Below are 27,556 nucleotides of genomic sequence, written 5' to 3'. Positions count from 1 at the left end.
CAAGGTCCCTGCCTACCCACCCCACATTGCACCCAACCCCTTTGGCCCCTCCCACAGGTGGTGAGCCCATGGAAAGGGGGACCCATGTCTTCTCTTCGGGCTGTGCCTGGCCAGGCTCTATGGGTGTAAGCCCGGCCACCAGACACTTGCCAGCGTGCCCCATCTCCAGGCCTGGCTTCAGAGTGGGGCCCCAGTGACCTTCGTCCGTGCAAGGGAACAGTTGCCCCTTTTCCACTGGCTCTATTTCAGAAGTCCCGCTCTACTCTACTCTGCTCGGCTCTCTAAAAAATGCATCGCGTTTCCACTGGACAGTTTGGTCGGTAGCAGAGGAACGCCTCCTTGTGTTGGTGGTGGTGGGGGCTCCAAAGCCACACCCCCAGACATCAGAACAGCTATGGAAAACGGTGGCCCTGTGTTGTTGCTGTTTTTTAAACTCATGGGGATTCTCCTGAGACTTCAGGAAGAGAGGCGCAGTGGAATAAATGCTCTGGATGCTGCAATTGTTGCGTGGAGTAGGACAGCTGTTATCCGCCGGAGATTTCAGGCTTTACAGCGCCTTCAGCTGGGGGACAGACGGCATAAACGCTGCAGGGTAAGCTGACGCTGTTGTTTGTAGTCCTCTTACTATAAAACTTTTAATACAGTACAGTAGTATTCTTTACTCTTCTTACACTTCAGTCTGACCACACCCATGACCAATGAGTGAACAGGAGCTAAGCTTGCTTCACCAACGAAAGCAGGGACAAACAACCATTCACTCTCTCACTCACACCAAGGGACAATTTTTAGAGTTACCAATTAAGCTAAGATGCATGTTTTTGGTCTGTGGGAGGAAACCGGGTACCCGAAGTAAACCCACATGTGCACAGGAAGAACATGTAAACTCCACCCACAAAAGCCCCAGGTCAAGAAGCGATCCTGCAACCTTCTTCAACCACTGTGCTGTTGTACCACCCAACTTAACAACAATTACTATAACATATTATATTACATATAATACATATAATTACATAATACTATTATTATATTATATTTTTAATTATTTCTAATGAATTTGGCATTTTTGATTAACCCTCCCGTGGCCTTTGGGTCAAATGGACCCAAAGTTACAAAGGCTTTTCTTCCTCTCTTCAGCTACGAAGGCTTCAGGAGGGTTAAAGCACTTGAAGCTGCAGTCATTTGTATATGAAGTGCTGCATAAATAAATACTTACTTTTTACTGATGTCAGAACACAGAAACTAGTAAAGTTGTGACTTAAGTTAGTGGAATTTATCACTAACTTCACCTTAAAAAGATGGTGAAGCTTCTTCTCCATCAACATGCTGTGGAGAAACTTGTAGTCCTCCTGTCTGCTGCTGGGGGGTTCTGTTCCAGACATCACCAACAAGAACAGCCTGCAAACGCCTGCATGAACACGTTGACACACTCATCAGTATGTATTTGTTTATAGTTGACACAATAGGTTTAAAATGTGACAATAAAACCACTGCTACTGTTTTAAAGTGTAACCTTTGCAAATATATGACCAAAAACAAGAAAATCACACACCAATGTGCTAATGATGCTTCTGTATTTTAGAATATGTCTCTTGAAGTCTGAGCTCATCATCTTCATCTTAAAAAAATGTTTTTTTTTTTATTTTTAGGAAGAAAAAAGACTTTATCACCACCCAGAAATGAACAATGGACAGAAATTCATGTCATTTTTTAGATTCTACTGCCCCCTTATCAAATGCTTTTACTGAGCCATTTTTGTTCCATGATTTAAAAATCAGTTTTACTTTTCAGTTTTGTACTAATAAATGTCCAATTTGTATCACATTGAATGGTTTACATTTACATGTTTTATTTATCAACATAATTTTATTATTTTGATAAGAGCATTATTTATAAAGCTTCACTATAATGAACCAGACAGAATTTACACCAGTTGGTCAAGTTTTAACAGCATTTATTTTTGCTAAACAAAAATGTATAATAGATCAAACGCATCATATATATATATATAGATATGGATCAATTAAAAATAATTACACTAAGCTGGGAGAGCAAAATGCTTTATAGTTAATTCTTAAAATATTCAGGCAAAATAAGTTCTTCTCAACCCCAACAACAACAAAAATGCACCCACCAGAATACTCTATCCAATTAGGTCTTATTCAGGCCGGTAACATCACTTGATATCTGAAGAAAACAGGCTACATTTGAATATCCAGTTGCAGACAGAGGTTAGAACGTGTTTGACTGACCAGAATGTGGAAGAGATTGTCTCTTATTCAGTCACACTGTGTCGAATCTGACCTAAATTGAGCCACTGGACAATCAATATAACAGTGGCTAGCAACTAAGAAACAGCAGAGCATGGAGGTAGAGGTCATGTTCTACATGCTAAAAATGGAACATGCAAGAGATTGGATCAGGAAAAATCCTTGTGTGTCAGGAATTGGGCTTGTGGCTGGGTTATTTTGCTCCACCAGGTTCTTCCACAAGGGGGCAACCTACATGATTGCAGCTAGGCTGGCTCATCAGCTGCAGGTTTGCTTTTCACACACCTGCAGATCATCAGCCTCATCTTCTGAGCTGGACTCCAGTCACTCTTTGCTGGAGTGTTACTTCCGCATGATAATGCCCAGCCTCACCAGATTGCTGATGTTTTTTCCTCCTGTCCCTAGTGCTCTATTCCCCAGGTCACCTCCCTTTTCTGTGCATTCTCACCTAAGTAATTTCCACACTCTCCATGAGATTTCCTGGATTTACCTATTGAACTGGAACCGCTCCTCGTTGCACGGCCTGCTCGTCTGGCAGTATTCAAGTCGTCCTCTCAGGCTCCACCATCCACAGTGGAAGAACAGTTTCACCCCCACGGACTCTTGTCACCTCTCCCTGGTGCTACTACTCCTGCCTTTTTTTTTTCAATAAACATGTTTTATCTGATTTCTTGTTTCCTTCTGAGATTTTCTCTTTCTGTCAGAAGCTTAAACAAAGCCATGACAGGACACTCCGGCCAAACTGACCCTGCAGAGGCTCTCTGGAGGACCATTTCCAAACAGCCAGCGATAATCCAATCCCACGAAGCTGTTCTCCGTTTCCTCTCTGAGCAGCAGGCAGCCACCAACCAGGTTGTGGAACAATTAACCACCATGCCATGGAATCCAGCCACTAGATGGAGCCACTGCCTTACATCCACCACCATCTCAATTTCAGATTCCCACCAATTGTGCTATTTCCATGCCCTTACTGGAAAAATATTCAGGTGATGTAGGTGGTTGTGGGGGTTTTCTCCTCCAATGCTCTCTGGTTTTCAACAGCTTTCCTCAGTCCTTTCCCCAGGATGATGCTAGAATTGCATATGTGATAGGGTTACTCTCTGGTAGAGCTTTAAGGTGGGCTGAAGCACATTTCCAGAATTACCCCAATTTAGGGTTAACTTTTCAAAAGTGTGTACAAGAGTTCAAGATGATTTTTGGCCGAGATTCTCACTCGGTTTCTTTATCTCAAGGATTGTGGAATTTAAAATGGGGTCAGAGATCCGTATATGGTTTCTCTATTGAGTTTCACACTTAGCTGGAACTCCAGTGTTTTAAATTTTTTTTTTTTCTTTCATGCTTTAAGCAGCTCTGTTAAGGATGAATTTGTCAGGATTTGGCAGTTATTGTTATTCTTCATGTTTAAGTTTGGGTTTGTGTCTTGTACTTTATTTAGTTGCCTTTATGTTTAGTCTGGGTTTAGTTCTGTCTGTTCCTTGTCTTTGTTTCATATCATCATTCACTTCTCATTTTTGGATTTTGTTTACATTTTTGTAGTTAGTCTATTTTTGCTGCCTCATCAGCCTTTTATTTTGTTCTTTTATTCTCAGTAAATTAGTTTTCCTTTAAGTTCTTGCGATGACTCTTTGCTCTGGGTTTGCCTCCTTCTCCACCATACATGACAGAATTAGCTTAGGTGGATGAATCTAAGACTTTGGATGGTCTTATTACTTTAGCCATTTGGATCGCTGGCTGTCTGAGGGAGAGGACTAAGGAGAGACTAGCCTGTAGAACATCCTTGATACACAACTCACCCACCAGTCAACCTTCTAACCCAGCCTCTGAGCCAATGCAAATTGGTCAGCCCCGTCTAAGAACGGCAGAGGATGCAGTCCCACTAGTGTTTATACTGCGGTAACCCCAGAACATTACATAGCCACCTGTCCCCTTAGAAGGAGGGAGAAGATCCCCAGGCAGGTCTGTCAGCAGAAACAGGGACTGATGGACCAACTCGTTACTGCCAACCACCCCAGACTTCCTCTTCCTGCCACCCTCTGTTTTGGAAATGACTCCATTCAACTCAGTGCCCTAATAGATTTTGGTTGTGAGCAGTCTGTAATTGCTCAGACTATGACAGACCCCTCCATGCTACAGCCTTGGATTGGAGACCACTTCCCCATATCACCCATCAAACCTGGCCTTTAAGGCTAATTGTCTCAGGTAATCATCAGGAAGAAACCACTTTTTTCATTTCCTCTTCCTCTCAACCTATTGTCATCCTAGGATTTGACTGGTTAAAGACACACAACCCACGCATCAACTGGAAGAAGGGTGAGATTGAAGCCTGGTTTTCTGACTGCCTCTCCTCCTGTCTCCATACGGCCGTTCCCACTAGTCTGCACCCTGAGAACAACCCCTCCATTGTCTCTCAGGACCGCAGCAATGTTCCAGGTGACTACATGGACCTCAAACAAGTTTTCAACAAAGGTAAGGCCTGCTCTCTTCCACCACATCGTCCCTATGATTGCGCTATTAACCTTCTCCCTGGAGCTGCTCTCCCCACCAGCAGAACCAATACCCTCTACCACTCATCTCAGCTGCCTTTCAGCCCCTTCATTTCACCAAGCTAGACCTCTTCAACACCTGCCACCTTGTCCGCATCCGCCAGGGAGATGAGTGGAAGACGGCCTTCAAAACACCACTGGAATATTTTGAGTATCTGGTAATACCTATTGGCTTATGCAACGCTTCCTCCGTTTTCCAAGCATTCATCAATGGAGTTCTCTGAGACTTCCTGAATGTTTGTTTATCTGGATGACATTCTGATCTTCTCAAAGAATCTCTCCAAACACAAACGACAGGTCTGCCTCATTCTCCAGCGCCTCCTCCAGAACTGCCTTTATGATAAGGCAGAAAAATGTGAATTTCATAAGTCATCTGTTTCATTCTTGGGATACATCTTTGAGGGCGAGCAGGTACGTGCAGACCCAGCCAAGATTCAAGCAGTCACAGTATGAACCACCCCAGAAACTCGTAAACCACGCCCTCCCTTCCGATTCATTTGTAACTACAGCCGTATTGCAGTCCCCGTCACAGCACTAACCTCAACCAAGGCATCATTTTCATGGACCCCGGAGGCCGAAAGTGCCTTTCAGGAACTCAGTACCTGTTTCCCTCGACACCGCTGCTGTCCAGATTGTCACAAGTTATTTCCTGCCTTTTTTTTTGGCAATAAACATATTTTATCTGGTTTCCTCCTGAGAGTTTCTCTGTATGTGGGTCAGAAGTTTAAACAAAGCCATGACATTGTTCTTCTTGCAGACACTTTTCTTCTGCTTTAAATATCAAAAATTAGCTGTTTTTTTTTTGTTTGTTTTTTGAATTTTGCATTTAAAATTGGTGGCAATAAAAACTAAAGACATACTCTGGCCAGTTAAAAACAAAGAAAAAAAAAACAGGGTTTGCAAACCTAAATTAATGCATTGCAAAAATGTGCATGCAGAGAGGAAGATCCAGAATTACAAACCAGTTTTACTGTGCTTTCATCTGGAAATTGTCACTGAATGCCTTTTTTACCTAAGATCAAAGGTTGCCTTGACATATGGTATTATTTGCCTCTCCAAACGTCTATTTTATACCTTTGCATCAGCAGTACCTTCATATACGCAGTATGCAAGTCAACCATATGATGTGAACTGTTCCAACTCCAAACCATCACAGAGGCTGACTTTTACATCTTTCACTTCCAATCCTAATAGTCTTTTCTTAGTTTTTACACACTGACGTTGGTGTCCAATCTTTTCAAAACCAATGGATATATGTGACCAGAGAGCACATGCCCACTGTCTTTCTATCCATCTGACTGGAGAGCTCACTTAAAGAACTTGGCAGCCTTTGTTTGATTTGTACAGTTTCAGATGAAATTACTATATGCATAAGAAAACAGAATAAGTAGCAATTGTTTTCTAATGTACTCTTAGTCCATGTGACTATATAGTTGGCCCTAATTAGTTTCTACTAAATATGATAATGTGTCTGGTTTCTGACCTACTGACAATAAGTGCAAAATCAGTGATTATGAATCTTTGTTGCATTAATTTAAACTTTATTTAAAGCCTAAATCATTGGAGAAGGAATTCATTTTATACCCAATCTTGGTATCATCATCTGTCACCAAACTAATTTTTTTCAGAACAATGGTACTTGCATCTTTTGATGCAGCTTTTTATTTTGATATGAAGTAAAGTTTCTGTGTGCAACAATACTAAGCCAACTTGACATTATTAGATTAAGTAGAGCAACATTCATAAAATTTGTTTTTAATTATTTTATTTTTTTTAGTCAGTAATGTCTTGTAAAACCAAACACACTATTTTTATTTTCATGGACGCCTTCAGTTTTTTGAAGGGGTGGTGAGATGGGGCTACTGATAAGAAGCTTTTCATGAGATTGCACACCAAAACCAAAACAGAACTTCAGGGGTTTTATGCTGTTTTCACTGTAAAGGCTAATTGAAAAGGACTGGTATAATTTGGCCTACTTTGTTTATTACTAATTGAGAGGAGCACATGCCAGTTGCTAAACTCACTGAAGCTTGTCTTTACCTCCTAAATTATTTACATAAAATTGTTATGTGTGAAAGACTGTCTGGCCATGCGTGTGTGTGTTTGTGTTGGGGGGCTGATTAAAGTGAGGAAGTCAAGTTTATAGGCACCACTGTTTATTTTCTGAGAAGTTTTAGTCTTCTTTTTATTTTTATTTGCATGTGTTTATTTGCAGTTGTTGAGTATTGAAGCATCAACAGCGTTGAACTTGAGGTAATAAGTTGAATAGAGACATTTCACTTTATTCTTTATTCGGAAGGACATTGGAGCTAACATTACACATGAAAAATTGGTGCGGGGTAAAGTAACACGTTACTGAGCCGCTGAATTGCGCCATATTGTGGTAGAAATAAATTACTGCTCCTCAAACAAAACAATATTACAGTCAGTATCTTTATAACTTGAGTGTTGTATGTTGTTGAAATAAAGAGATCCGTTGTTGAGCTGGCAACTTGTTTTAATCACGATTGTTAGCATACACAACAGTGCCCAGTGGAAACATGGGAGAACAACTGACCAAACCCGATATGAACCCGTGCGCGCATGCGCGAAACCAGTACTACGGCATCTGTGAAGGGTCAATACTACTGAATGCACAATCAGTACACTGATTTCTTAACAGCAGTTATTTATTTCCTTAGTTATTTCGTTAGGTTTGTGTCTGCTTTAACGCTTCCAAAAGACAACTTTATTTTGAAAAGTCAAACCGGAACCTAGTGTTTCTAGCTAAACATTTTTAGTTTCCTAGTACATCTGGTGCTCTTCGCTCAGCTCTCTTCGGCCGAGGCAGCCGCGTATTATAACTACATGTCAACTGATGTACTGAGGGTGGTTTTTAAGAAACACCACCCGTCGTGCAATGCTGGTGCTCGGGGGGCGACTTGTTGTAGCTGTCTGTTTGGTAAGATAGACTGAGACTAGACAGCAGGAAGCTGAAGAGGAAAAAAACAATTGAGAGCAGATAGAAGGCCACGGTTCCCCCTCAAACACATACTCACATCATCAGGGCCTTGATGGTGATGCATGCAAGGAAACCAACAAGAGTCAGCGATGGGTAAATCAGACATTAACCGTAGAGTTTGAATTTGGAGGTGGTACATAATTGATCCATCTTGAAAGCTTGGTATTTCCTCGTAACCGTTAGCTATCGCGGCTAACTGCTACTAGCTTGCAAATAGTTTCTAGAGGTTCCGGTTATTTTTTTAAGCTAACCGACTAACGTTAAGATAACGTTAACTAACACGATAATGTTAAATTAAACCTATAGATGTTTTATATTTTAACTATTTGTTTCTGGAACAATATTGGCAATGGTGTAAGACTAGTAACCGTGCTAGCTTTGCTAATGGTAGCGAACTAATATGGTCTATAAGCGTTTACTTATAGAAGAAAACTTACCAAGCTCAATCAAATAAGGTGCAAACTCCTTGAAACTTTACCTTTGTTGTATCTCTATAGGTGCAACGACCGAAGGGATTCACAATCCTATCAGGTAAGACATGTTCAGGGTAATATTGACTCACCTGATATGATAATTAAAGTGCCCAGTCTATCTAGACATTAAAACAAAATACTAAAGTCTTAATAATATAAGAGACAGCATTTCAACTTCTTGAACCAGCTGCCTGCTTGTTTTTGTTAAGATTTCCAGATTATGGCACTAAGTAAAGTACTACTCATACAGTAACTTAGTGAATTAAATTTGCTCTTCTGTTAACACTGTTATTGCTGTAAGACAGAGCATTCCCTCACAAATGTATCTACTACCTATTCTGCTTTCCAGACCCATAAATCTCAGCCAAAGGGCCAGTGCACCAGCCTTCATCGCTTTAACAAGGTGCGGGATGGCTCATCAGATCCCATGCCCCCTTATAAGGTGCTGCGGCGGTCGGATGACAGTCCTGTTAGCAGACACAGTGATGGAACAGGACATGGCAAAGCCAAAACCTCTTATACTGCCAGAGGAAAAAATGGTAAGGCTTGGTGCTGGGACTTCACATTCAACTATTTGTGGTTTTATTAATTCTTTGAAAGTTTCAGATGAGAGAGAACAAGAGAACTAAACTTTTATGGCAAAAGACTCACTGGCAGAATGCAGCCTAAGTGCTGCTTTCTGTATTTAAAACTGATCACTTTTATTGGCTAACCAATAAGTGCAAAGTCTTTTTGGTAGAATGCTCTGGTCTCCAGGTTTTATTTTTGGCATCTTTTAGTGCTGATCATTGACATAATACTTAGAAATAAATTGTTGCTTGTACAATTTACTCTCACCATTTTTGTGATCACATAGAGGCTGTATATTAAAAGCAAAGCTCAACTTTTAGTCTCTACTGATTAACAAAATGCAGTTCCGGAGAATTTTGTCTTTTTTCAGCTATCTGATCACAGCACATCAGCATACAGCAAAGCAATGGTTTCTGTCACAGCATTAGTTTCTCTGAAAAATTTGGTCTTCTGCAAAATACTGTATATTTTTCATTACCTGATTAAAGTAAGGCTTTGTTACAGGGACCAGTGAATCTCCTCAGGAGACCCCCCACAACAACAGCTTCCACCATGCTGCTGAATCTCATCCAAGTCAGAGTAAACCTGCAGATAAGGAAAGTTGTGCTGACCTGAGTTGTCCTGTGCTGTCAGATGATACATCTGCAGCCCTTTCTGTTGAATAAGCCACCATTCTGGTTTGTTACTTGCTATGTTGGGCATTATGTAGATGTGTATTTATCAGAAGAATTTTATCATAACCATAACCAATATTATGAACATCTAAAATCATCTGTCATATTATCAGTTGTTTAAAGTAACACATAACCTATACCAATCAGCTGTTCTTGTACACATATGCCACTTTTACACGGGCTCTAAAGGTCCCGGCTCCACTCTACTCAGCTTTCTTTGCGCGCGATTCCACCGGCATTTTTTCGAGGCTGTTCCCTGTTTTTTTGGTCCCTGCTTCGGAGTCGGGCCAGCCGGGCCGGCCCTGCTTCGTGGGTGGCACAAGCTTAGCTCCTGTTCACTCATTGGTTGTGGGTGTGACCAGATGCAAGCATAAAGAGTGAAGGTAGGAATATAATATAAACAGCAGCGTTAGCTTACCCTGCAACGTTTAGCCGTCTGTCCCCCAGCTGAAGGCGCCGTAAAGCCTAAAATCTCCGGCGGATAACTGTCCTACACCGTGCAACAATCGCGGCATCCAGAGCATTTCTTCCACTGCGCCTCTCTTCCTGAAGTCTCAGGAGAATCCCCATAAGTTTAAAAAAACAGCAACAACACAGGGCCAACGTTGACCATAGCTGTTCTGATGTCTGGGGGTGTGGCTTTGGAGCCCCACCACCACCAACACGAGGAGGCGTTCCTCTGCTACCGACCAAACTGTCCAGTGGAAACGCGATGCATTTTTTATAGAGCCGAGCAGAGTAGAGTAGAGCGGGAGTTCTGAAATAGAGCCAGTGGAAAAGGGGCATTAGCTTTGCTCCTAATAAAGAGATACAAATGAGCTGCCCCAACTGTAATTGCAGATCTTCTTATGCTGTTTCTCTCTGAACACTAGGACCCAGCAGATGATTGGACAGAACACATTAGCTCCTCTGGTAAGAAGTACTACTACAACTGTAGAACTGAAGTCTCTCAGTGGGAGAAGCCCAAGGACCTGCTGGAGAGGCAAGTTGAATTGTAGCAAACATGCACTTAAATTCTGACTGAAAAAGTATTATTAAAATTGTTTTCAAGATTCCTAAAAGTCATTAAAAGTATGGAAATGTTTTTCTCATATTTTTCCTGGCCTGAATAAAGTGGGAAAAGAAGTACTGAAAACCACTTATCTTTCAATTTTTAAAGAAATTCAAGCTTGCAGAAAGTTGCTTTAATGGCAGCTATAGGGCCTATAAAAAGTATTCATCCATGTAATGTGCTTTTGTTGCTGTCATAAATCAATCATGGTCAATATAAATTGGCTTTCTTTACAAAAGACAATTTAATTAAAAACTTCTTTAATGTTAAATTGATATGAGATTTCTACAGCAACAAAATAAAATAATAAATGTCATGTACAATAAGTGATTACCTAAATATTTACCCCCTTTAAAGTGACTGTCCTAATTCAACTCAAAGTAAAAATATTATTGAAAAGTACAAGGTGGGATAAATACAAAAGGATTTCCATGGCGCTAAACATCCCCAGGAGTTCTGGTAAATGCATTATGACAGTATATGGAACATGTAAATCTACCAAGAGCAGGCCGTCCTCACAAACTGAGTGGCCATCAAGACCCCTGTGAGCTCTCTGAAGGAGTTCCAAGCTTCAGCAGGAGGGATGGGAGAGACTGTGACAACGGCTGTCTCAGCTTTATTGGAGAGTGGCAAAGAGAAAGCCACTGTTGAAGAAAACTCAGATTAAGACCATGGAGTCTTCCACATGCCTTGTGGCAAACTAGTCGAGATTTAATGAGTTTTCTTAGACAGTGGCTTTCTGGGATTAATGTTTATGCAGTTACTTATTCTACATTACAATTTTTATTTAATTTGCACCTGTATTGCACTTTATCCAGTCCAAGTACCCCAAAGTGCTTTACATTCATTCATCATTCATTCACCCATTCATGCACTGATGGTGGTACAGCTGCTCTGGGGCGGGCTGACAGAGGTGAGGCTGCCATTTAAAATGATCTTAAGTGAAAACTAATTATTGTGCAGATATACGATTTAAAACCTCCTAGGATCAGATTAGTCAAAGCACATGCTGCTTTTTATAATATTTTAAAAGAGAAGACAGTTTTTTCAAAACTTAACCTTTTTTTTAATTTGAAGAACATTTGGATTTAGGTCATAAACTGGTAAACTAACAAACTAAATCCTTTACAACCTCAATTCCTGTGAAATTGGGACGTTGTATTAAATATGGATTGAAGTTCTCAGTCGCTACAACAGATTTACGTCATCTGTAAAAAGAAAAAAAGTGTTTTTTGTCATGGTCCTAATAAAGCCATCACATCTAATTATGCTGACGCTGCTTTAAACAAAACACAAACCAGAGCCAAAGGTTTAGCCAGTCAGAGCCGGGCAGGGTGGGTTGTGCTTTCCGATGTACGGTGCGCCTGGGTGCAAGCAGTGTTACCTTTTTAGAGACTTTGTCACTTTATTGAGCGAGTTTTCAGACCCCTCTCATGACTTTTTTTTTTTAAGTGACTATACTATTTATGTATTGCATGAAAACCTTTGGGAAGTGACCAATATTCAGAAAAAGGCTTTCAAATGTGTGGGTTTATTTTACAAATGTAAAATAAATAAAAGCAAGTCTTAGGCTGTGCTAATGAATAAAAATGCGTTTTTAGAAGAGTTTTAAAAGCGTAATGTGAAGGAGCTAGACCAGAGATGGGCAACCCTGGTCCTGAAGGGCCACTATCCTGCAGGTTTTACTTGTTTCTCTGCTCCAACACACCTGATTTGAATCAATGGCTGATTAACAGGCTTCTGCAATCAGTCAATCAATCAACTTTATTTCTATAGCACATTTTAAAAAACCGCAGGGGTAACCAAAGTTCTGTACAGTAGATTAAAACAGTAATCTAGTGGTGTAGAACACAAAGAGGTCATTTAGGCACTGAATCAGGTGTGTTGGAGCAGGGAAACAAGTGAAACATGCAGGATAGTGGCCCTGAGGACCAGGAATGTCTACCACTGAGCTAGACTGATGTGAAACAGAAGGTGGTTCCATCTTCAAGCAGCAACACAAAAAGCTCTGTCCCCTGAGCTCTGTCCCATCTCCAGGAGCAGCTGATTGGCTGACCTGAGGCACCGTGCAGGAGAATATGGGTGAAGTAGCTCAGAGAGGTAGGATGGGGCAAGACCATTTAAACTTTGTAAAACAAATAAAAGAAATTAGCCTAAAATACACATCTGAAAAAAGGTATGTTTACTACTGTTCCTCTTCTTTTCACAACAGTCTGCAAGAGTGCTTCTAGGACTTTTCTGCATTGATTGGGCCTTTCCAGATGTGTAAACCTCTTATAGGAGCAAATGCACCCCCAGCAGGCTTTTGAACTGTGACTAGATGGTCCCTCTTTGTTTTAGTATAGAGGACATGACATTCATGCTTTTCAAAAAGAATTTAAAGCCATTTTGATTTGTCTGACCACAGTACAGTGTTCCACTTCGCCTTAGAACATTTGAATTGAAGATATTGTGAAATGTAGATGATGGGATATTCAAATTCTTTACAATTATCTATTGACATTATTCTGAACTTGTTCTGTTATTTTTAGACACAGGTTTCCTGCAAACTGGTGAACTTCTGCCCATGTTTACTTTCTGTACCCAGTCCTCTTACTGACCTGTTGCCAGTTAGCCTAATTAGTTGCAAAATGCTACTCCTGCTGTTTCTTGTTTATACCTCCTACTGTTACAGCCTTTTGTTGCCCCTGACAAAATGTTTTTGAGATGTGTTGGTACCATTAAATTCAAAATTATCTTTAAAAAAAATAGTACAAATTCTTAGTTTAAACATTTGATGTTTGGTCTGTTGCATTGTAAAAAAAATTGGGTTTCATGAGATTTGTAAATCATTGCATTCAGTTTTTTACATTTTACATAACTTCCCAAGTTTCTTGGAATACATGCTGTGTTTTTAATGTACAGAAGTGTAATTTCCTGCTCTATATCTTTGTATAATTTTTTTTGTTTTTTGGAGCACATAGTTAAATTAAATCCTGACAATCACTCATACGTTTACTGTGAATATAAAGTCAGTGTTCTGTTTAGATGTTGACAAAGTTCAACAGTACGTAAAGAATATTTATTTGTTTTGTAACAATCTGCTCATTGTGACTGTTCTGTTTCAGGGAACGACAGAAAGATTCAGCAAAGATGGTTGCTAACAGTTTCCCCAAGGACATGGATTACAGACAAGAGACTTTGCAGGACAAAGCCACAAATAGTAAGACTAAACTAAAAACCATGTCATGTTTTAATTTTGTCATTCCTTAAGACACTGTCACAGTAGTCTAGCACTAAACATTTCCAACTGACACCAGGATCCAAAATGTTACAAGACAACTGGACCAATAAGACAAAGAATTGGACTTTGTTTTCTCACTGCAGTGTATTATTCGGGACTTCTCAGAGAAAATTACCAGAGCCTCTTAATATGAAAATATGATTTCTCACACAAATATATACATATGTATGTGTATTAGGGTTGGACACCGTTTGAATTTGAACAATTCCGGTTCCTAACGATTCTTGATTCCAGTTCATTTAAGAAGCAATGCTGTAACCTTTCTGTGGCACTCTTCAACTTGTTACTCCAGCATCTTTCCCTTCGACACTATGGCGAACAGTAGCACATCGTGGTGTCTGGTCAACTGCCTGGCTAATGTTAGCAATTTCAGGTTGTTTGACTTTGAAAAAATACATTGGCTACCGTTAGCATTTGAGTTCACCCACTTTTTTACATTGTGTGTAACTTGTTACCTGCCTCAATGTTAGTATACGACATATTTTATTGTTTTACTTACCTGATTCAGGGTTTCCCCAGAAAAGAGGCTAAGCCCGGTGGTAGGTGGCCATTCGCCGGCCAACCGTGATTTAATAAAAAAATGATTAGAGTTGACAGAAAGTTGAAAATATGGCTATTTATTATGTGATATTGTAAGATATTTGTGCCAAATATTTACACAACTACATTTTTACAAAAAGGCACTTTTGAAATACTTTTTTAAACAAAAATACAGTTAAAATAAATACAAATTGATTGCACCTAATTCAAATCCTAATTTAAGTCACATTTACAAATAAATTAAATTAACATAAATGAAAAAGTGCAAACAAAGCACCAACACACGTCTCACTTCTAGGCCAATGAATAACAACAGAGAACTCTGACAAACAGACAGATGCTGGACTGTGCTTTTTGTGGCACAGGCTGCATGTTGGATCACTACATGGAACAACAAAACAAATTATATCTAATGATGAATTTAATAGCATCATTTTACTGTTAAACAAGGATATTTTCACTAAGTACAAAACATGCTTACCATATTCAGTCTTGTAAAGCCACCTGCTGAATTTCAGCTCAACTAACCATTTTTGGTTAAACCCACTCGTCCCATGTTTATTACTGTGGCTCTGACAACATGCTAACTCCAGGTAGCTGAAGGAGGCTCGGCCTCAGGGCTCATTAGAGTCCCGCAGGGCTCCGTGAACAGGGAGCTGACCTGAGCACACGGTGGAGACGTTTATACTTGGTGCTTACGTCGGAGCAGTATTCTCCAAAAAGACAGAGGGCAGTACGCTACGTAACCAGTGGAAATACGGTAAAAAGAGAGCAGATGGTTGAACGGAGCGCGGTCCACACAAAGTTATAAAAGGTGCACAACATGACTCCGCGCGGGACCTTCGCACAGGGGCGGGGACAGCGCGATTGTGTCACTGTTGGTGCGCACACCCTCACACGGTGAGGTAGCTAAAGGAAGTGGTTTTGGGGGAGTGGATGGAAAAAAAACGTGTATAAAAAATGACGTATTTATAATAAACAGGCGGAGCTTAGCCTGGCGGCCTGCCAGGCTTATAAAATGCTGGGGGAAACCCTGTGATTCTGACAGCAGTGCAGTGTTAGGCTGAGGCCACCATCTCTGGGTCTGATCGTCCATCCTCGATCTCAAACAGAAGATGGAGCTCTACGTTTAAAAATCGCCTCATTAGTTTAACTCAAACACAGTAAAACTGACTAATCTTAACAGTAAACACACTGCACCCCAACTATAAACATGTTAAATATCACAAAGAAGGCTGGAAGCTGAGATCAAGGCAACTCAGAGAGAAATCAGCCAGCTGTCAGAGCAACAGAAATGATCCACTACAGAAATGCTGCAACTTCACCATCAGTGTGTGAATGGGTGAATGATTGTAGTGTAAAGCGCTTTGGGGTCCTTGGACTAGATAAAGCGCTATATAAGTGCAAGCCATTTAAGTGCAAGCCATTTGTCCAAACCTGAAGCTCTACCTACTGCCAAACAACACCTCAAAGCTCTTGCTACTCGTCTGAGGAGGTACACTCAAGAAGTGGAAACCAGGAGAATAAACAGGGTATTCTCCACCACACGTGGAATGTGGAAGGCAACTCCAGAGGCCAATTCAAAGCCAATTGCACAAGTCAGCATCTAATGTGACATATACCATGGTGATGGTTTGTCCCCACTCCTGTTCTGCATGGGCCTGAATCCTCTCAGCCAGATGATTTGAATTACAACAATTGCTTCTTTCACAGTTCAGTTAAATCCCAGGATGGTTCCAAATATACGAAAGACTACCACATCCAAATAGCCAAAAATTGAAATTTGCAGATACATTATCTTGATTGATTGATTTGATTTTTATTTTTAAATGTGTCATACACCCTCACAAGTGCCCAGCCCACATGGGCTTACAAGACACATTAAAACAAATACAAACAAGCACACAAGCAGACAGATATAAACATTCTTTTAACAAAAAGTGTCCTCTTTCTAAGGTGTCAGGCCTTCAAAATAAACTGTGCTAACTGAAACAAAAAATACCTAAATACATAACGCATTTTGTCCTCATCCGCTAAATAAAAGAAATCTGGATAAACATAAAACACTTTAGTAAATAAATAATTTCTCAGTGTCAAATATAAGGGACAATAAAACAAAAAATGCACTTCATTCTCAACTTCCTCCAAATCACACAAATGACATATTCGATCGTCCTCTGGGACTGAACGAAAACGTCCAGTCTCCAAAGCCAAAGGCAGAATACCAAATCTAAACTGAGCACACAAGGACCTTTGTGTTTTTGACAAGTTCCATGTTATATATGGCTCAAGGCCATAAGCATCTTTTAATAAAATATAGTTGCGTAGTTTTGGTCTATGTAAGATATCGATAGCCCACTGATGTTTATAAGCTTCAAAATAAAACTGTTTAAGCTGTTGAGTATTACATCTTAATTTATTCCTAAAAATGTACTGAAGATCTGCCTCCTCAAATATCTTCTCCAGTTGTCTGGCCCAAGTGTACCTATATGTGAAATCCCAAGAAAAAATATTTTTTGTTACTCTATGGTCTGGCATGTTAATAAATCTATTCCATAGTCGGACCGTATCAGCAATAAATCTTATTTCATAAGGTTCCCAGCCCATATCTCCACATAGTGCTAATTTAGGAGTATGTCTATGCACACCTGAAAAAATAACGCAGGGCTCTACATTGCACTTTTTCACTGTAAGGTTGTTTACAATAACCCCAGACTCCTGCTCCATATCCTAGAACTGGGTAAACACAAGATCTATACAACTCTGTATACACCTTATATCCCAGGTCACTACAGTGTTTAACTTTATTTATGACTGAACCCAACGCTCCTCCAGCGGAGTCCAAGAGGGTTTTTATTCCTTCTTCAAATGTTAAATGTTCGTCCACAGTAAATCCCAAATCTTTATATTTATTTGTAATAAACAGAGTAGAAGACCCAAAATGAAATGTAAATGTTGTTAGTGCATGGCTCTGTTTTCTGAAATGAATAACTTCAGTTTTAGCGTTATTTATCCTTAATCTCATTTTGTTACACCAGCCACATGTAATGTTTAACAGTTTCTGAAGATCTGATTCACTTACAGCAATGTTACAATATCATCAGCATACAATAATATACAAACTTTCTCACCCACTCTCACTCCCACATTTACCTCTTTAATTGTCATTACCAGATCATTTATATATGACGCAAAAAGAGTGGGAGACAAAAAATCTTGAAAACCAACCTGTTCTATAATTGTTTACCTGAACACAAGATTCTGAGTTACGGTAAACAGCTTTTATGGAATAATAACATTTTCCATCAATTCCTGCTTTTAATAAGTGAAAAAATAGCAATTCTCGGTTAACACAATCAAAAGCTTTTTGGAAATCTATAAAACATGCAAAAGTAGACTTTCCTTCTTGTTTCCTGCCATTAACTATTATGGTTAAGGAATATATATGATCTATACAGGCTCTTTTCTGTCTGAACCCATTCTGTTCTTCTGCTAGTAAATTAGAGGATTCCAAATACTCAAATAACCTATCATTTAGAATGCTAGAATAAAGTTTATATACGCAACTAAGTAAACTAATGCCCCTGTAATTCATGGGCACTCGAGGATCAGTGGTTTGAGATTTTGGGATTGGTTTGATTATAGATTTTTGCCAATCAGATGGGACCAAACCCTGTTCAAAACATGGAAAAAAGATTAAATAAAACACAAAATAAACCAGGTTGTTTTAAAACTTCATTTGAAATGTTATCATACCCCATAGCCTTCCCAAATTTCAACTTATCAATGGCCTTATGGAGTTAATTTTCTGTAATAGGAAAGTTTAATTGAGGATTTGAAAAACTCAATGACATAAAAATTTCAATTTGAGTCTTAATAGATTTGATCCTTTTTTAAATAAGAGTAATCCCAATCAGTAGAGACAAAACTACCTGAGAATAACAAACTACAATAAACTACCAACATCTGATTCTGATACACTCAGAGAAAAAAAAAATAGAGACACACCTTTTGCTATAATCATAAGCATACAGATATAGGTGTTTTAGTATTATTATTTTTTAAGTCCAAGCACTAAAGTGGCGCAAACAGTGAGTCCCACCTAGAGAGACAAACTAACAGACCGTGCATGCTCACGTGGCAGCACTCTGTCTCTGCTAGAGAATTTGTTCAGGCACTCAAATCAGATATGTCTGTATGCTAATGATGATGCTCAGGATGCATTAGCATTTGTTACAATGTTAAATTTTAGATACTTAAGTCCAAGTAAGGTCAGGGGCACAGCGCTGCTCAGTGGGTAGGTGGGTGATGATGTCTCAGCTTTGGAATCTCCACCAGCAGCAGTGATTTGGAAAAGTACAGACGTTTTTAAATTTATTACGCCATGACCTTCACGGGCGGATGGGTAGTACCATTTGTGGAGCCAGGCATCCTCCTAGAATATTGCTAGGGGAAACACTGAACATGACTTCTCATGTGTAGATATACTGTTTAAAACTTACTTGGATCAGGTTAGTCATACCTTAAAGCACATGCTGATTTTTTTAATTATTATTCTAAAAGAGAACAGTTTTCCAAAACCTAAATTTTTATTTATTGAAAAAGAGTTGAAACATTTGGATTTAGCCCATGAACTGGATTAAAACATTTACAATCCCCTTTTTTTGAATTCCATAAACTCCCTGGATGGGAAGCAAAACATCTTGAACTACAGAATAGAAGTCCAGTTGTTTTGTTTTAAATGTTTTTCTTTTAATTACCATGAAAGCTACACTAGCATACTGATACAAAGAGCTTTATTTTATACACACACACACACACACACACACACACACACACACACACAAGTACTTTGCTTTGTGTTTACCTGTTTCACTTTTCTCATTCACAGAAATGGCGTTGGGAGACCAATCCACAACATCAGTCAGCAGCCATTCCTCTTCTTCCTCGTCCTCTCAGAGCCTAAACTCTGCTGCTTGGTCTTTAGGTTGTGCGCCCACCACCATATCCTCCTCCTCCTCTTCTTCCTCTACAGGGCAGGGAGCGCCAGCTGTGCAGTTGCCATCAGCTGCAATGCTTCAGGACCAGGCCCTCCTTCATCAGCTCCTCCCAGCGCTGCAGGCAACTCTGCAGATGAACAATGGCAACATGGACATGGCCAAGCTTAATGAAGGTGAGGTATGGTGATGGTGGGAGCGCAACACTGACAACCGGGGCAGCTGTGGATCAGTGGTTAGAGCAGTCATCCTCTGAGAGAGTTGGAGGTTCGATTCCTGGCAGCAGTTACATGTCAGAGTGTCCTTGGGCAAGGCACCGAACCCGTCATTGCCTCTGATGTGTGCCCCTTTGGTGTATGAATGAACTTTAAAGCACTGATTGGTCTCCATTAAGGTTGGGCAGTTGGACGAATTTATCGACCATAAGCTAAACCATTCCATGGTTGTTTTTATAAGAGCAATTTTTTTTGCCTACACACCCTCCACTCCACCCTCCTTAATGTGTCACCCAGTGCAGCGCCGATTTATTCACTCAAACTTATTACGGAAGGAAAGAGTAGTGTATGTTCTGAAAACATTTATTTGAACAATAACCACAGTGGTGGGAAGGGAAACAGAGACTGGCTTTTTTTTAACCAGTATAACTGTACTTACAGTTCAGTGTTTGTGTCTTACAAACTGGGCTAAGTGTGAAACGAAACAAAATTAAATAGAACTGCAAGCAGTTATCAACGGGTTCCAAGCTCCTCCCAGCAAGTCGGCCACTTGCTCCGCCCCTCTCGGCACACTCCACTCCCAACATCCTGCCAGCCTGACTTCACTGCGTCTCTCAGCAAGCTGACCGAGTCGAATATTTTCAGGACGGTGCGTACTCCTTAAAGGTCTTCCACAAGACGCAGAATTATAAATTCTTATATGTTCTTAAGAAATCTCCTTTTTGTCTGAAAATTATTGCAATATTTTCAGAAAGTTATGCAGGGTTTCCCCCAGAAAAAAAGGCTAAGCCTTGGTAAGCTTACCAAGTCTACATCAAGTCTACATCTGCAATAATATACATTTATCTCCAAGTCCCTAGATGAAATGCTTTTTCAATAGAAAATTGTTCAATACCATTTTATGTCCAAGTAAATAAATTCATAGAAAATGAATAATACATGAGGGTTTCCCCTGGTGTTAGGTGGTGCTGGCCGATCACTGGCCATCCATGGTTTAGTAAAAACAAAAAGATTAAAGTTGACAGGAAAGATGATTATATGGCTATTTAATATGTGATATTGTAAGATATTTCTGTCAGATATTTACACAACTAGTTTTTCAAAAAAGGCACTTTTGTAATATTTTTTTAAACAAAAATACAATTAAAATAAATACAAATTGATTGACAAGCCTAGAACATGAAAAACATTAGAGATTTTACATTTTAATTATTGGTTGGTAAACTTATTTTAGTCAGTGTAATGTATTTATATCATTTACTTTTGGTTTTTTGTGCTGCCGTCTCAATGCTTGTTTGATGATGGAGCGAGCCAATATGCGTGTTCAGCAAATATTGCCTATACGTCGTACAAGGAGCTTCAATAAAGACCCTAAAAAAGTGGTCCACAAAGAAGGTGTTGAGAGAATTTCTAGGATTGCTGCTTTTGGTACAATAACACCAAGAAGAAACAGTCTTGTCTTTACTGATTTAAACAGAACAAACAACATAAAAACATTATCACATGCATTACATTGAAATAGGTTTTTTTCTTAAAAAAAAAGTCTTTGACTGTCTTACGTGTGGGTCATACGTTCGCACGGGGGTGATTAGCTGCCATCTCCTGTGGCAGATGAGGAAAGCCTGTTTGCACTGTGTAAGATGTTTTGGTGCTCTCTTACTGTATGTCTCTGTGCTCGTGTGTGTGTGTGTGTGTGTGTTCTGTATGTTCTTCCCTCCAGTCTTGGCAGCTGCTGTCACCCAAGCTTCCTTGCGGTCTGTGCTTCATAAGCTCCTCACTAATGGACCTGCTTTCAACATCACTTCTCTGCTCTCCGCTGCTCAACACTCCAACCAAGGTACGACATCTGTCTGCAGACTTCACAAAGGATCCTGCTCTCACCATTCCTTTAATGAAATGAATATCATGCAAGTTTAGTGTCTTTCAGGATATTAAGATTGACTTTCATAGTTTAAGTTGAAATCTTTCAGTTACACTTCCACACAGAGTGGTAGAAATTAAACTAAACTTCATGTGTTGAAAGGTTATGTTACAATATCAAATCAAATGTACAAACTCACTGCTGGTCTCATGTCAGTAGGGCGTGGCCCCTTGTTGGACCTGAATACAAGCAAAGTTTTAAAGTCGGCATCAGTTCACAGCTGTCAGAACTGGCCCTTGACATCCAGAATGGATGCATTGGGTTGGAGTTGATCTCTGAACTGATCCCACACATGTTCAGTTGGGGAAAGATGAGGAACCTGTTGAGGTCCTACTGTGGACAGTAAGTCCCTTGGATGGGCCTTGTCTTCTTGAATGACTGTACCAGGGTGCTGTCTCAGAAAAGCCGAATGTCACTGTCACACATGTTGTGTTGCCAAGGTCCCCTGAAACCAAAGATAACATGAAGTCATACCCTGTGGTTCCCCACAGCATGTCAGGAGTAACACGGGTGTGCCTGTCTACAACACGGGCCGGACTGGTCCTCTGCCCTTGGTGTCATTATGTGTGCACAGTCTGTGACAATGCAAAAACAAAATGAATGTCAGAACATGTTATCTGTTGTTCATCAGTGCTGGTCGTGCTGTCCTGTGTGTCTACAGAATGATCTCTGGGTGCTGAGCTTCACTCACTGTTGTATCCTGTCCTTCTTACTGATACCCTCTGCCACCCATTGTAGCTGTGTCAGCTGTATACGGATCCATCACTGGTCTGCATGTGCACCTAATTACATTTAAATTATTTCTTCTCTATTCTTAAGTATATTCATGAAGACAGCAGAGTGGAACTTCTTTTTCTTTTTTGTCACATTATAATTCATATGTTTGCTGTAACACCAGCCTGACATATATTTGCTATTCCCCAAAAATCACCTTTAACCATTTTTCTTTTTCTCAGGACATCACATTAGTCGGCTTTTCAGTACATCAAGCACAGCTTTGATTGTTACTATAAGGTTTATTTATTTTCATATTGACCAACAGGAAAAGTTTTGGAACAGAGATTGTACAAAAACAAGAAAGTGAAGAGGAGCTTGCATTTCATACTTATTAAACAATAGATTAAAAATAAAGAATTTAATATTATTTTATTTTTTGTAGACATTTAGTGGTTTATGAGTGACTGATAATATACATCTTATTTTTGTTCAAGCAACCAAAGTAGGAAAGCATTTATCTTATTCAGCCAATTTAGACCCTCTATGGAGAAAACCACTAATTAAGTGAGAGTCAGTTGAACACATATTTGATCAAGTAAATGAGTCCATTCATCCCCAGTTAGTGTTTCTGGTTTGAACCACTTTCTTCCAATTGTCTTATTCACTACCAGGAGTATTGAAGTGCTTTGCTTTTTCCATTTCAGCCTAATAATAAATACATAAACGTATGTTTTTGTGTTACATCAGTAAAGTGTGTAGCATTATAGAAATCCTTTAAGATGCCGAGTCATTTAGAAGTTGACTTAAATGTCATCTTTGGAAGTCATGTTGTTAAGACATGCAAAGCTCTTTAATGCTCCATTCTGTGCAAATCTTAAAACTAAATGAACACGGGTGTGAAGGATGTGTATCAAATGCCCATCATTTTAGTATTTTCACTTTCAGCACTTGCCATTGTTATTTGTGTGAGATATGAGATATTGATCTTGTGTTTTCTTGTCTTCAGCCCAACACTCCAGTCAGTCCCCAGTTTCCCTGACATCAGATGCATCACCACCGCGGCCATATGTCTCCCCTCGGAACGGCACGCCCCAGAACCCACAGAAATCCTATCTCGGCCTGCACGCCGGCAGCATTACCCCCTCACAAACCAGGGTATTGTTCTTCATAAAGGCTCCAGCATACTCCATGAGAAGTCACACAGTCTGTTCACAGTCACGTGTTTGCGAGCCGTTCGTTTTCTGCACACCTTTCATAGTCCACAAGACACTCAGATCAGAGTTCCTGGGTTCCTTCCTCCTACAGCGTTAAAACGGCTTCTCTTGTCTCCTGTCCTTGTACAGCTTTTTGCTTCCCGTACCATGACTAGATGTGTTTAATAAACCCACTGAGACTGTACATGTCATTTCACATTTGCAAATATGACGGTGTGCAATAATGAGCAAACGAGGTGAACCTGTCCCTCCGCCGCCCGGCTTAGGCAAACCTCCTTCTAGCCACCGCAGCCACGAAGAACCATCTGTGTCTCCGCAGTCTTTGTAAGTTCATAGGTTTCTAAGTTTTGCTAGAACAGCTGTATTTTCTAACAGCCTGCTACTGCTTCACAGTGGAGCAGGAGAAGCAAAATGACTCCATCAAAACTAAACACGCCCACAACAACTTCTGATACTTTGCACAAACCCCCGTACAAAAAAGTTCAGCCCAGGTCTTGTGTCACAAAAAGGGCGGACGAAGCTGCTACAAGAAAAAAAAATGATGCAAGTTTCATCACGTGATTATGTGAATGAGACCTGACCTTGTGACTTTTCATGGAGTACGGAAATACGGGGGAACGAAAGCGAAATAATCAAAACTAAAAGCAGAAATATATATTTTGCTTTTGCCTTTTCCTTACACATTTCCTGCTGCTCTTTAATCACGTTTGCATTTCTGCCTCAGTATGCAAATGAGGAGGCTGTCTTCTTGGTCCAGCTCCTCTCCTATTGGTCAATAACCAGGAAGAAGCAGGATCCATGTGCAGATCGATTGTTCATGCCTGTGCGGTATTAAAGCGCGCCTCTGTGCTCTGGGGCTTTGGAAAGGGAAACAATAAATAGTCATCACTGACTGTGTTGCTGTCAGCTAAGCTAGCAGCGTGCCTTAACTCTTCTGCAGCTGTCTGAGACATCTCTGCTGACTTCACTTCCTCTCACATGAGGCGTTCTCCTGAAACAGCCGAGAGCGCAGGCATGAACAATCGATCTGCACACGGATAAACATTACTTGATGATTTCAATACTGAAATATTACTGAGTCCATCAGTTATTAGATATATCAAACTGCAAACACCCAAATATTTAGAAATAAAAATAATTAAGATTTTTTCATTTGACTGTATATATTTCTGCTTTTATTTTTGATTATGTGGCTTTCAGTCCTCCTTCTGGAAAGGCTTTAACTCACCACATTTACCCTCTCCTAATCTATGTGGCTTTCTCCCTCATGCCACTACCTTGTTTTTATTCTCATATCATCTGTTCTTTGTTCTTCAGGGCAGTATGTCTTCAGGGAAGCAAGGAGCACCGTCTTTGTGTCAGACAACAGAAAAACGTCCAGAAGACCCAAGAACTATGCAGCAGAGAAGGTAGCTTTCTAAGCCCCAGCCACACAGGCTTTTATTCATGATGATGTTGCCATGAGGCAAAAGAAATAAAACAGAACAGTACAATGAGAAATGAGTCTGTCTTATTTTCTTAAATGTGTTTACAGTGAATGAGCAGTTCTTATATTCCGTACTTGTAAGAAGTTAACTTTTTTGTTTTTGGCCTGAAACTTTGTGATCACTGACCAGTATGGTAAAATGGTATTACAGCATTAGGAAAATGCTATAATATTTTTATTTACATGCATTTAACAAATTGTTTCAATTGTCCAGCAGCCAGGAGATTCTGTGCACGGGATCAAACATATCTGCCTTGCCTCATGCGTCCTCCATCAGTACCAGCCAAACCCAGTCAGACCCCCCCAGCTCCTTCACTCCCTCCCTGGCAGCTCATTTTGATGAAAACCTCATCAGACATATCCAAGGGTGGCCTTCAGAGAACATTGAAAAACAGGTAAGATTTCCAGAGCACTGCAGAGCTCAGGTCTCACAGGGCATATTGTTGGGCAACATAGTTGAAGTGTGTTTGGTGCTTGTCATGTAAATCTTCCAGACAACACACATTGCTTTGATTTTACCAGGCAGCCCGGCTGCGAGAGGACTTCCACAACATGGGCAGCCTGTACATGTCTGAAATCTGCACAGAGATGAAAAACCTGCGATCCCTGGTTAGAGTGTGTGAAATTCAGGCCACGCTGAGGGAGCAGAGGTAAAGAGGAGGGAAAACAGTTGCTAAGACATGCATACCAAATGATTGCATGCATACACTATTATTTGGCTTTTTGTTTCCCTCTCAATAATAGAATCCTGTTCCTGAGACAGCAGAGCAAAGAGCTGGACAAACTGAAGAATCAGAACTCCTACATGGTGTAAGGACCTCAGAAGAAAAGACTTGGATTTTTAGATGAAATCAGTGAGCAAAAGAAGCATAAACCTGGACAGCAAGCTGCCGCCGCCTGCTTTTTTATGTCTACTGTTTAAAAAAAACAAAACAAAAGACACGTCTTTGTGATTTTTCTTCTTTACATTAGAACTTGTCTTTCCAGCACATGAATTCTTCTCACTGATGGTTTGCCAAGTGCAGACACTTAAACCAAGTGGATGCAGCAAACCTAAGGCTCTTTGCAGATGGCACCTTCTTGGACCGTGTGTATCGTGTTGGGTTGTTTCCTGGTGTGTTTTGATGTGTAGTGGTGAGGACCATCTTATAATTGTTCTGGCAGTTCTTTGATGAAGCCCGTCAGACCTCCTAACTGGACTTTGTCGTGCATTTTAAATGTATGACTTCTTTGCCACTGATGTTACTGTTTATTTTTATTTACTCATAAAATGTTTTGCTATCCCACTGTGTCTCAAGCTTGATTGGTTTTACTTGTTATGAGATTAAAATAAAACCCCCACTGATTACACTTGCTTATAAGTTCCACTTGATGTGAAGTGGTGTTTCTGTAGCGGTACAGATTTGCTGCACAGTAGGGATGTTTCAAAGCCATCATGATAAAAGAGCACACTGTTGGACCTGCCAGTAAATCCAAACTTGTTATCATTAGTAACCATGCTGGCTGTGTTCTCATTCATTTTGCCATATTTAGATGAATCTCATTATTTTGTTGCTTATTTGGAAAATATTGCATTCCTTTCTTTTATCTTGCCAAGAGATTTGGTTAAAGATTGGTGAAGGAACGAGTTTACGTTCATGTGAAGCTGATTTACTGTTGCACATGGATTTTAGCTGGTTTGTAGTGATAAAAGGAAGCCAATTAGAGAAAAGAGTTCTAATACATGAAAGTTTTGTGTTGCAGCAGTCTGTTTATTACCTGACTCCAGCCAGATGTGGCCATTTTTTAAAGGATTAAGTCATGAGAGGAACATTAATTTAACTGCAGTCAGACATTTAAAAACACGGATGAAGTGGATGCATTTGTCTGATGTGGGGGGCTTTTGGGGGGCAGGTAATGTTCTGAGAGGGATTTGGATATAAGAGTTTTTGTATTCCATAAACTATGTGAATAAATGCTGTACTGCTTCTATTTTATTTTTTTTTTTAACCTTCGGCATGTCCTAAATTGTGTTTGTCTGTACGGGCTGGCTCTAAGCTTGTTTGGGATTCCACCTGCAGCTTTGTGGGGACCTCAAATTGAAGTTGTACACTTTGTCAGAGAATTAAGAGTACAAGTGTCCAGTTGGTTTTACATTATCTTGTGGACTATTCTTTAGATTTGGGGTCCCCAAATGATGGACTGGGATTAAGATCTGGACCTAGTTTGTGTGGTAAATTAAAAAAAAAAAAATATATATATATATATATAAAATTTGTAGCAAACCTTTTCTAGCCTTTCTGGTAATTCCTGCAGGCTGGTTTGTGATTTCCCTCCTTCTGGGTTCTATTTACCTCAGAACTGATCTGAGAAGGACATTTCACCTGAGTTGTGTTTCTACTGCAGTCAACAGAACCAACCAAAACCCACATCATTTGCTGTTGTGCTCAGTGACCAGGCAATGAAAACTTCTGTATCCCATGTTAGAGGATCGGGACTCCTGCATTAGAGGTACTTGTTGGTACTTGCAGAGCCTGTGACAATGATAAGACAGATGGTTCCTGTTTCACTTCAAATGCAGATTTTGTCCTTAATATGGACTCTTTGTTTCCAGTATGTTTTTAG

General features: G+C 40.0%; 2 protein-coding genes across 3 annotated transcripts in view; one reads left to right on the top strand and one right to left on the bottom strand.

Annotated features, from left to right (window-relative positions):
* The window catches only part of LOC108247957 (MAGUK p55 subfamily member 7), a 61,017-nt gene extending 58,774 nt beyond the window's left edge, over window positions 1–2,243 (bottom strand). Inside the window, 2 exon segments of the mRNA XM_037981940.1 lie at window positions 1,287–1,405; window positions 2,132–2,243. Coding sequence (XP_037837868.1) covers window positions 1,287–1,379 — 93 coding nt within the window. The 5' untranslated portion in view covers window positions 1,380–1,405; window positions 2,132–2,243.
* Window positions 2,244–7,432: 5,189 nt separating this feature from the next.
* Window positions 7,433–26,317, top strand: LOC108247965 (WW domain-containing adapter protein with coiled-coil-like). Of its 2 annotated transcripts, none has more exons than XM_017436403.3 (13): window positions 7,433–7,904; window positions 8,309–8,342; window positions 8,634–8,823; window positions 9,359–9,450; window positions 10,401–10,510; window positions 13,687–13,781; window positions 19,294–19,575; window positions 21,335–21,451; window positions 23,259–23,407; window positions 24,784–24,875; window positions 25,170–25,347; window positions 25,475–25,602; window positions 25,697–26,317. In XM_017436403.3, the coding sequence occupies exons 1-13, from the start codon at window positions 7,864–7,866 to the stop codon at window positions 25,764–25,766; spliced, it is 1,578 nt and encodes a 525-aa protein (XP_017291892.1). In that variant the 5' UTR covers window positions 7,433–7,863; the 3' UTR covers window positions 25,767–26,317. The 2 variants fall into 2 exon arrangements, with proteins under 2 accessions (XP_017291892.1, XP_017291891.1); XM_017436402.3 differs by having other exon boundaries at window positions 25,167–25,347.
* Window positions 26,318–27,556: the final 1,239 nt, after the last annotated feature.

The sequence above is a fragment of the Kryptolebias marmoratus genome, linkage group LG20 (genome assembly GCF_001649575.2).
Source record: "Kryptolebias marmoratus isolate JLee-2015 linkage group LG20, ASM164957v2, whole genome shotgun sequence".
NCBI lineage: Eukaryota > Metazoa > Chordata > Actinopteri > Cyprinodontiformes > Rivulidae > Kryptolebias > Kryptolebias marmoratus.
This window is presented reverse-complemented; position numbering and strand designations above follow the sequence as displayed.

What these genes read in the sequence shown, in the direction of transcription:
- LOC108247965 (XM_017436402.3), top strand. Translation starts at nt 7,864, where the DNA reads ATGGTGATGCATGCAAGGAAACCAACAAGAGTCAGCGATGG. An exon ending in TGCTCAACACTCCAACCAAG is followed by an intron (nt 21,452 to 23,258) that starts GTACGACATCTG and finishes TCTTGTCTTCAG; the next exon opens with CCCAACACTCCAGTCAGTCC. An exon ending in TTACCCCCTCACAAACCAGG is followed by an intron (nt 23,408 to 24,783) that starts GTATTGTTCTTC and finishes TTTGTTCTTCAG; the next exon opens with GGCAGTATGTCTTCAGGGAA.